Genomic DNA, 11,520 nt, shown 5'->3' on the forward strand with positions numbered 1-11,520 from the left:
ATGAAGATTTGAACACATAAAATTTCTGATCGCAAGGTATGTATTTAGACCTGCAAGTGGAGTTAGGTTGAAGTTATTCTTCTTAATAGTTCTTTTGAAAAATTGCATATGCAGGTTCAAGATGTAAAAGAACTACCTATGTAAGCATGAAGTTTTGCCGCTTTAAGGAGCTTTGGACTTAGGCTGCAGATATGTTCACTGAAGGATTGGGACACATGTCTTGTAAGAGTGTCAAGTTTGTATTAGGAATATGTAAGAAACTGATGTGTATATTGTTTTATAGTTTTCAAATGGGTTGAAGGGTTCAAATCTTTACGAACACCCCGATTCTCGAATTCTCGTGAATAATATACCAAGTGGAAATTCAAACTTCATGGACATTTCTATTTATGCATTAGTTTGTTCTGTTTGTTTTAATTATTTTAGTAAATCAGGGATGACACTAAAATGGGGGAATTTGTTGGTGATTTTAGTGTCATCCAACATACATTTAGTGAATTGAGATTTACTTGAATGTAATAGTTAGCTAGTTATATTTAACAACGGGTTCGGAGTACACGCTCGTAAGATTTGGCTACTAACTGTCGCACAAATTGCGGGGGTCAAGGGGGATGCGCCCCCTTGCGGGGTCCAAGGGATAGCGCCCCGAAACCTCAACCGAAAATGCACTATACGTTATGTCGAATTGTATGTGGCAATAGATTTTCAGCCAACTGTTGTACCTTTTGGTATAATAGAAATTCCCCCCAAATGAAAGGTTACAACCTCCCAAATAACAAATCCCAATTAAACAGTTTTCTAAAACGTTTAGTGGTATTCTACATTCAATAACAACATAGAAAACACACAGACTCTCTAATTCGTGATTTTGATTTCTTTTTGCCTGGAAACAAAATCGTTCTTGTTTTATTCCAATTAGGATTTCGTGTAAACCCGAGGTTTATTTAGGAAAGTGTTTCACGATTCAGGAACCAATTCGATTATCTGTTTTCATACCCGTTTTCTTACACGACATTATTAAGTGAAATTCAGGTGAAAAGCTATGAATGATTATCTAATCGTTGCAAGAAAGCTACAATGGTGTGGCATTATTGGCTCTCAAACCCATCTTCGATCTGCTGCAACAGTATCAATCGTATGGGTGTTGGTTAAGTTAATTGTTAGACTGCAGTTCTATTTTTTTTCTCGTGCTCCTGTAATACATAATGCAGTTCTATAGTAATAATAAAATGATGTTTACTTTTCAGAAAAAATAAATTCATTACATGTATTTTTCCTTCACAAGTACCTCAAATATGCATCGCATGTGATGATTTACAGAAAAATACTCCGTAATAAACACAAAAACTGTACTGATATCGCATGGGCCTTTGAGTAACAAAATTTATTTATTATTGGGCTTAAACATTAGGTTTTTAAGAAGAATTTGTCATTAGATTTTTATACGCCCCTTAGGTGTTAGTCTGTTAGATATATGATATGATTACATACATTCTGTTCATATACACAAAAAATGTTGTAATTGTAACTCTTTAATAAAATAACTAGTGAAATGACCCGTGAAATCACGGGTTTCTTTAAACGAAACAGTTTAATGATATGTTTTAGGTAATAAGTGAATGTAAATGATAAAGTCGTTTAGTTTAATGACCCGTGGAACCACATATTCCGACTAAGAAATTTGGTCAGAATAAACGAACTACATATATTCTCTCACCACCTTGTTCCAATTTTCATCACAATTATTACTTTTTTTTGTCATAAAAGCTACATTACAACATTTTTATTGAAACATGTATTTCGCATACATATGTAACCCGTAAAGATGACCCAATTTTGAATAATAATAATATAATAATAATAAAGTTTGCTCTAAAATTGAGTATTTATATTTATAATAATAATTATTAGTAATAACAAATGTCTCTTTAATTTTATCTTTTAGAAAACTAAAATACAATTATTATATGAGTGCTGTACAATATGCTTCAAAGTTTGTACATGTGTTCATGAGGTGTTTTATCATAATGTTGTATATAATGTTTCAAATATTGTACATATGGTCATGGGGGTGTTTTAACATAAAGTTGTAGATATTGCTTCAAATATTGTACATATGGTCATGAGGGTATTATATCATAAAGTTGTACATAATGCTTCATATATTATACAATTAACATGTTAATAATTTTAGTTAAAATAATTAATTATTTTAATGACATCATCAAGTTAGTTACTATAAATACAATTTTTATTTAATTATAAAATATTTAAGATTAATGATATCATCTAAGTGACCTAGATATTTTTCTTTTTCTTTTTGATTTTTTCTTAACAAAGGAATTAGCCTAATAATAAAATCATCATTTTAGCATTTTAAATTTTAATAGAAACTATAGATGTGAGAGATTTCATTATAAATAATTAAATATGAATAAACTTAAAATTACAAGTTAAACTGTTTCATTTGATTTGTACTATATATACATTTATATATTTATATGATGCAACAATTACAACTACTACAAGTGCAATATCTTTACACACTTATAACACTAGTACTTGCTGCATCATACTACATATTTAACTCTTCTACATCCAATAATTAATAAGATCATTACATAAATTTAATCGTTGAACTTCAGATCGAAACCATCAAGAACAGCTTCGCCCTCCATTGTATACATAAGATTTCGCTGCATACAAGTAGACCATAAATGCCACTGCACTAATTACAGCAAGAAGATAGTAAAAATAATCAATATGGCCTTGATTCATGTTATCAGCTATCCAACTATCTTGACCATTTCCACCTGTCGTTTTCTCAACGATCGAGATGATAAAACTGCTCAAAAAGTTACCAACGCCCGATACACTGAGGTAAAGCGCTAAACCTACGCTCCTAAGTTCGCTCGGCACTTGATCATAAAAAAATTCTTGCATACCAACAACTGTAAATATATCAGCAGCTCCAGCTAATAAATATTGTGGTAATAACCACCATATCTTAATTGGGACCGTTGAGTTTGGGTCATCTTGTAACCCATACTCACGGGCCGTTTTTAGTCTTTTTGTTTCCACGAGCGCTGAAACTATCATTAAAACGATTGATATAAACATACCAGTTCCGATTCTTTGAAGCATTGTTATACCGGATGGTTTCTTTGTAAAGGTTCTAATAATAGGAACAAAAACGGTGTCGTAGATAGGAATTAGCAATAGGATAGAGACGCCGATGAATGATTGTAATGCGGCAGCTGGGATTTCAAAACTTGACCCGATTGACCGGTCCATTGTGGCTCCTTGTTTCGTAAAGAATGTGGTAGTTTGTGATAATACAACCGAATAAGCTAAACAACTAGCCCATATTGGTACTAGTCTAAGAACAGATTTCGCTTCTTCCACTTCGTTGATGCTACAAACGGTCCCACATTCATTCGATTCATCAGGTGTAAGCAAGGCTTTTTCAAGAAATCTGTGTGTGCCCATAAAAAACAGATGTTAGAGTGCCGTTAGTTTTTTTTCTTATTAAATCATGTTTTTAATGAATACATGATGCCTGTGTGGATTATGTGTTGAAAAAATAATTATTGTTTTATTTTTTTTTTTTTGAACGGCCAAAATATTTTAATAAAAAAAAATACCTAAATTATTGTTCAAAAAAAAAAAATTATTGTTTGTTTTAGGTGTTGAATAATCATCACAATGATTAAAATACCTAAATTAACCATTTATGTAAGTAGTTAAATAGTAGTTATTAAAAACTGAGGATTTATATAGAAATTCACAATAACAACAACAACAATACAAATCTCGCACATGCGAATAATTAAGACGGTCTCATTTAGTAAGTAATTATTGATTGTTTTAGGAGCTGATGAAAATTCGCACTTATTTGACTTTTTTAATAAGACGGTCTCATTTAATAAGTAATAAACAAATGCCCCTAAATGACTTTCCATATTAAATTTCATACTATTAAGTCAATTAACTTAATTATGGTTAATTCATTGAATAATTAAGACGGTCTCATTTAGTAAGTAACTAGATTCGGAAGCCCGCGCGTTACTGCGGTTCTCAATGTTTTTGTCATAACGTTTTTGCAATAATGTGTTTTGACAAAACATTTGTTGTACACATTTAGCGTTGATTATTTACTCATTTATCCCCACTATAAATTTATAGACATTTATTTTTATTATGTTTTTGAAAGCAAAATATATGAAAAATGAAAGGATTTATACTCCGTAATATTGCAGTATTTTTTCGATTAAAAAAAGTTGGAAGATGCAACGGCCAACTGGACTTCGTATTTGGTAGCCACATGATTTGGTCAACAATTACTTTACTAATTTGTCTTACCATTTTACTCTCGATTAATCGAATAGGTGGTTTCGGTCGTGAGATAAAAAATTAGTTTTCCAACCCGATATCATATTTCGCTGCGGGATGATTTTGATCGGTTAACGATAAGTTAATTATACGTAAAAGGAAAACGGTTACCGGTAATATTAACATACTCTAAAGTTTATATAGAGTATAATATAAGAATTTAATTTAATTGATGTTCGAAATATAAATCTTTACAATTTTATATAGGTTCAATGTTTTGTGTAACAAATATTGAAACTAAAAAAAAAGAATTTAAAGTGGTAATGTTTATAACTTAGAGGTTCAGTTTGTCATTTTCATCGTAAATGGGGGTGTAAATAAAAAAAATAAAGTAAAATGGGTTGATTTCATCCACATATCCATCCTACCCTATCTTTATTACTCCGTATTCTCTCCTTTAACAGCTTATTATCCTCTCCACCGATCTTTCCAAATTTTCCATTCTCATTTTCACTACCATTATAATATCTTACACTAAAATCATAAAAAAAAAATCAAGAAAAATTATATCGATGGTTGTGGTTGACTCGGTGGTTTCCAGTAGTTCCGACCACCTGAACTCGATTTAGTTTTTGGGTTTTTCTAACACCCCACTCTTAATAGAGTTGTACTATTTGTATGATTAGTTGTACCGTGTGCATATTTAGTTGTAATATATATGTGAATAGCTAGTTGTACTCAAGAATGCAGGTAAGAAAAAAATTATTATTTTTGATGTTTTTTACAATAGTAAGGTATTTGCCGACGGTGGAGGTCGACGGCGGCGTCGGCTGTTGTGATCGTAACTGTTGCCGGAAGTAGCTTTCCACCGCCACTTTCGTGGTGTGTTGGGCTATTGTAGTTGTTCTCCTACAGGAGGTCCAGCGCTTAACATTTATCAGAGCCACGGTCGTGAAAAACCCGACTCAAAACTTGACTTTTTAGGTATGTGTTTTTTCTAACCACTACCAAACCGTCCTATGTTCAGATTTGTTTATTGATCAGTTGATTTTTAGATTTGTTTTTGTTCCTTTAATATATATGTTTATCGTTTTTTTTTGTCCCCCTTAAATCAGACAATTGGGTGGACTTGTGAGGTATTTGATATGCTGGGTGTCTTTTAAGTTTTCAGGTATGTTTATATATTTCAACAAACACTAAATTGCCCTTTGTTCCTGAAGTTTGTCTCATGTGTGAATCTGGATGTTTTTTCTTTAGATCAGATTTGATGGTGGTTGAAAGTTGTGGCCGGTGACGGTCGTAGCCGGCCGTGAAATCGGCGGTGGTAGGTGGCAGTGCATGGTGGTGTAAAGTGGCTGATGGTGGCGGTTGCAGGTGGTTGGTGGACATGGAATACTGGTGTAGATGGAAAAGAGACCAAAAAATTAATAAGTTCATGGTTTTTTTTTTTTGAATATATGTAAAAAGACGAATATTAACTGGTGGTCGTTGTATAAAATCAGAAGATTAAATAAATTATCTCCAAAAAAAAAAAAAAAAAAAAAAACTGTAGCTACAGTGCGCTACAGTAGTTACAGTGTTTTTGGGGTATGTGGCGGGTTATGATTGGAGGGTGGTGTCCATATTTAGTATATAGTATAATATAATATAATTATGGTTTGTTTTAGCTGCTGATGGCAATTAACACTTATTTGAATTTTTTAATAAGACGGCTTCATTTAGTAAGTCATAAACAAATGCCCCTAAATGACTTTCCATATTAAATTTCATACTATTAAGTCGATTGACCTACTTCATTCGCAGTAACTATATAGATTTCGCACGAGACCTTTTTTGGTTTTTCCTGTTTAATTCATTTAACCCGTTTGAGATAATACCCAAAAGTAAACAGTTTAAAATGGCCACCTCTCACATAAAGCATATTGGTTTTGAGAACATATAATAATTTTTAATCTCACCTAAATTGAACAGGATCATGATAATTAGGCAAAGTGTCACAAGCCTGTGCTTCCACACATAATTCTGAGCTTTTATTTCGCCAATTTCGTGCTGCTTCACCAAACACTCGGCCAATTCGAACAAACGCGGTTTTGTTCTCAGTTTTCTTTGCAAACCGGTAAGTCATTGATCCAAGCGAGAATATCACAAGGGCGAAGCCCATAACGATGCAAGGAATCGCAAAACCAAGACCCCAACTAAGGTTTTCTTGGATGTAACAGAGGATAAATATCCCCAAAACAGGGCCACTGCACATTCCAAAATACCACCAATTGAAAAATGAACTTTTCGCTCTGCATTCCTTTTGATCGTTTGTATCGAACTGGTCAGCCCCAAATGCAAGAAGACAAGGCTTGTGACCACCTTGGGCGAACGCAACAAGATACAGCGAAACGAAAAACATGATGACTTGAAGCTGTGGAGAATTTGATGACGCACCAACAACAGTTTCAGAAGGAACCAAAGTCGAAAGGGCCAACAACCCAAGTGCCTGTTAATCATCCTTAATCATTATCATCATTAACCATATTATATAAAATAAATTAATATAATCAGTACAAAGTGTACATCCAGCCCAATAAATTGGAAGTACATAATAGATTTTGATTGTTCTTATAATTTCAAGTTATAGATTATAGATAATTAGTCTATGATGTTTGGGCTAGTGATTCTCCTTTTATTGTTATTTAGGAGGTTAAATAGTTAGCTGTGGATGATAATTAGTGTACCACTAGTTGCAACAAGATTAATTCTGATTATAATTTGAGGTCATTTTCTGTTATTCAGACTTTTCACACATAAACCAAACAGTGATTTATTACAAATGACTTAATCAGAAGAAAAAACAAACGGGCCTAAGCCAAATTATTTCCTTATGATTAATCTTGATCAACTAATCACTTTCAAAATCCATGTCAAAAAAAAAAAAAGAACTAAAATTAAGTAAAATCAAGATAGATAAGATGGCAAACCATAATATAGAGCACCGAAGCGTATATAATTGTTAGATATCGACCAAGATACGCGTCAGCAATAAAACCACCAAGTAAAGGAAGAAGAGCCGCAGTTCCAACCCACATATTCACATTCTCGGCTGCAGTTGCAGTCGAAAGTCCCAACGATACAGTCAAGTAGGTGATCAAATTTGAACTAACTCCATAATATGCAAATCTCTCTGCCACTTCAACACCTGATTATACATATACATTACAGAACATCAAAAACTACGTTATAAAAAACCATTTTTACAAATTTGGACAGCCTTATTATTATCATCATTACCTATAATAAAGTATGCTGATCGCCAGAAACCAGATTTCGATCTGAGGACTGGTCGGCCTTTGTAGTCGACAGAACCATTGACGAAGTTGTCGAGTAAAGGTGTTTCGACTCCGTTAGATGGGCTGTTATCTTCCATATTAGAGTTAAGTATGTTACACTTTTTTTTCTTTGAAAGAGCACTCTATTAATTTATCAACTATTTTTTGTTTTCCGTTACACTTGAGGTGTTATTAGCCCATAGTACATACAGAAAATAGAAATATTCTTGTGTGTTAATATTATATTGCAAAGATTCGGTCACGTCAGCGGTTGGTAGGAAAAGAAATTTTCAATATGAGAAAGGTATTTAGTATTGGATAATGTTTGCTTACAAAGTTGTAAAATATTTCAAATAAACTATATGTATAAAATTGTTTTGAATGTTTAAAACTTATATTTGAATTGGTAGTTTGGATTCAACATTGTGTTGTCGAGGTCGGACAGAAAACAAAGACAAGAAAACATAGGAAAATCAATTTATTAATGCTTGTTCTTTTGTTTACTTGATTAGCCATGAATATATGATGCCCTTTCAAGATAATATTGTTAATGGAGTTTTCCTATTAAACTTTAGCAGTTGAAGTTGTCATATCTGATTAACAAAGACTCATTTTAATGAAGCAAAATTCACAAAGTTCTTAATATATATATATATATATATATATATATATATATATATATATATATATATATATATATATATATATATACTGTATGTAGTTTTAGATCATACATGATCATGATACATTTCTTATTTCACATTTACCGCATTGGTGCAAACCATTAATAAATAGTGAACGCTTTTTAGGTTGGTGTATGAGCTCGATCCAGAACAAATAAGCTCGGTAGAGGATTGAAGGCGCGAACAATTATTCGGAGTCAAATAGTTAATATTGTAATTGTAATATACTATGTTTGGATTTATGTTATAAAAAATAACCATCATTATCCATATCACCAACCATGTGAAAATGAAACGATACCCAATGTAGTACGTGCACGCAAGAATCAAAATTTAGTCATACATTTATATTCATCCTTGCAAGTTACGGAGTGCTATGAGGAGTTGGTGTCGGTACAACTATATATTGTAACACCAAGTCAATGATCTCACCAAATATTAAAATGTTTCAATATTATTATTCAAACACATCTTTTGATTAGGAATTACAATAAATGTCCGATCTATTAGATATCTATTCGATTCGATCAATTTAAATGAATATTGATGATATAAATAAATGATAAACAGATATGGATATTAATGGTGTAAAAAATTGATGATTCAGATATGAATGACAAAATATTATCCACATATATATTCATTTGCTACTCGAAATACATATATACGTATAAATGTTCTAATACTTACTAATATATATATATATATATATATATATATATATATATATATATATATATATATATATATATATATATATATATATATATATATATATATATATATATATATATATATATATATATATATATATTATAAACTAATAAAATGTTCTAATATATGGATTGTAAAGCAATATATATACATATTTTGCACGTTATAAACTGTTAAACTATTACACGTAAAATTATATATATATATATATATATATATATATATATATATATATATATATATATATATCGTTAAGCTTTGGTCCACATGTCCATCAGCCCTTCATTTTCGGTCCACATAGGAGAGAAATTTATCTCATAAAAAACCTATACATATACATTATTTGTTGCTATTTTTTTTATCTCACACCAAACCTATACATACAATACATATACCACGTCACCATCCCACATGACATTAGAAAATCTGATCAGTTTGATTTTAAAATTACTTTTTAGTATAGAAAGTGGTGAGAAGGTTGTTTTTTTTTCAAAAATACACTCATTTAACCTACACTTTTATTTTGCTCTCATCTCCCTTTTTCTTCCCCTTTGCCGTCGCCTACCACCACCACAAATATCATCATCATCAATCAAAATACTTCTTGGATCAAGCAATTGTTTACATAATCGGATTCTACACATCGTTCTCTACGCGTGCATACCATTCGATTATCGATTAGGGTATAAACCATAACCATAACTTTTTGATTTTTACATTATTTTTCTTTTTTTGATGTATAATATGATAGTATAGTGCTTGTATGTTATTGGATTATTGATTGTATGCTTAGAATCACTCGTTATTACATGTTTTCGGTTTGATTGATTGTGGACAGCAGACTAATCGACCATTTCAGTACACTTAACTGATGATTTTATTAAATTAAAGTGTATAGATATATTCCTCTCATCAATACATTGATTTTAGACTCTGGATTCACGTTATTTAGATTCCCGGAACTTAAGTTATGATTAAAATGGTGTTTTCATGGAATTAAAATATAAAAACGAATGTGTTCAGGTTTGGTCCAACTTTGTGACCACTTTTGGAGTCTCTATGGTGTACTAGTGTGTTAGGATTGATGATTGGATGAACATTCATGTTCGGGTCATCGAAATCCGAGCCACGGATCACCCGGTATGACTAAAACATGTTTTTGAATGGATTAAAGTCCCAAGTTGTTATATGGCTGTTGGTCATGACTTGGGGGCTGTTCTTGAGGGCACTAATGTGTCGGGTGGTTTGGTTAGGCGAGGATATATATAAGACTCACCGAAAATTGACACCCGGGGCTCAAATTATGACCCGATGAACTTTTAATTAAAACTTATGGTTATGAAATAAAACTTATGATATAAGTAATGATTCTCATTATTATTATATTACTTATGATATAAAAGTAATTATTTTAATTTAAGACTTATGATATATATTTATTATATCATTTATTAATTACATTACGATTTAATTAAACATTTAATTAAACTTATGATTAATAATACTTTTATTATTAATGAAAAATAATTATGATAAATATATAACTTGTGTTATGAGATTATTATTATTATAAGACTTATAATAAAGATTAATTAATTATTTAATTATTATAAGGCTTAGTTATTATTTAATTATAAATTAACTATTAAATACTTATGATTTAATAATTATAATTAAAACTTATGATATGATTAATAATTTATTATTAATTAATAATACATATGATATGACTAAAGATTTATTATTAATTAATAATACTTATGTTATGATTAATATTTAATTAATTAATTAAATACTTATGTTATATTAATTATATCATTTAAACTTATATTAACTTATTAATTTAATTTAATTTAATTAAACTTATGTTATGACATAATTATACATTTATGACTTTAAATAACATTATAACTTATATTATTAACATACTATACACTTTAAAATTCAATTTTGACTATGTTTGACCAATGTTGACTTTTGAGTTGACTTTCGGTTGACTTTGACTTTCAGTTGACTTTTATTGACTTTCTAATTAAGGAAACTTTCCTAAGTTAAAAACTTTCTAAAAATAGAAATCTTCTAATTATAGAAACTTTCCTAATATAGTAACTTTATAAATATGGAAAGTTTCCAAAAATAGAAACTTTCCAAAAATGGAAACCGGCTAAAAATAGAAAGTACGTGTTATACGCTGTCCTGATCATACCGAAACATACTGAGTGTTGTTCTATGTTTACTTGCAAAAAGTACTATAGCTATCATACTAAGACTTGGCCTAAGTTAGTTATTTATATCAACCTTCTTTATTTATAGGTCGGCGTTGTGATCATTCTTGATCACTTTACTTCATGCTGTTCACATATTTCTGTGTTACTACTTCGTTTAAGTTAAGGTGAGTTATAGTCCCGCTTTTCATACTATTTTAAAGTATTTTGGGATGTGATTACCTGCATTTTGTTTTGCGTTTAGACACA

General features: G+C 30.6%; 1 protein-coding gene across 1 annotated transcript; it reads right to left on the reverse strand.

The window, feature by feature from the left end:
* Positions 1-2,579: 2,579 nt before the first annotated feature.
* On the reverse strand, positions 2,580-7,829 carry LOC139894022 (protein NRT1/ PTR FAMILY 5.10-like). The gene is made up of 4 exons (XM_071877229.1): positions 7,612-7,829; positions 7,302-7,519; positions 6,291-6,820; positions 2,580-3,475 (listed from the first exon to the last, which is right to left on the reverse strand). Exons 1-4 carry the CDS (start codon positions 7,745-7,747, stop codon positions 2,656-2,658), a joined length of 1,704 nt encoding a protein of 567 aa, XP_071733330.1. The 5' UTR covers positions 7,748-7,829; the 3' UTR covers positions 2,580-2,655.
* Between the last annotated feature and the right edge of the window lie 3,691 nt (positions 7,830-11,520).

This window comes from Rutidosis leptorrhynchoides, chromosome 2 (assembly GCF_046630445.1).
Source record: "Rutidosis leptorrhynchoides isolate AG116_Rl617_1_P2 chromosome 2, CSIRO_AGI_Rlap_v1, whole genome shotgun sequence".
NCBI lineage: Eukaryota > Viridiplantae > Streptophyta > Magnoliopsida > Asterales > Asteraceae > Rutidosis > Rutidosis leptorrhynchoides.

Excerpts from the sequence above, each read along its gene's own strand:
- LOC139894022 (XM_071877229.1), bottom strand. The coding sequence starts at position 7,747 with ATGGAAGATAACAGCCCATCTAACGGAGTCGAAACACCTTTACTCGAC. Across the intron at positions 7,520-7,611 it reads ATCAGCATACTTTATTATAG|GTGTTGAAGTGGCAGAGAGA; the intron begins GTAATGATGATA and ends ATGTATAATCAG. Across the intron at positions 6,821-7,301 it reads CTTCGGTGCTCTATATTATG|GCACTTGGGTTGTTGGCCCT; the intron begins GTTTGCCATCTT and ends GATGATTAACAG.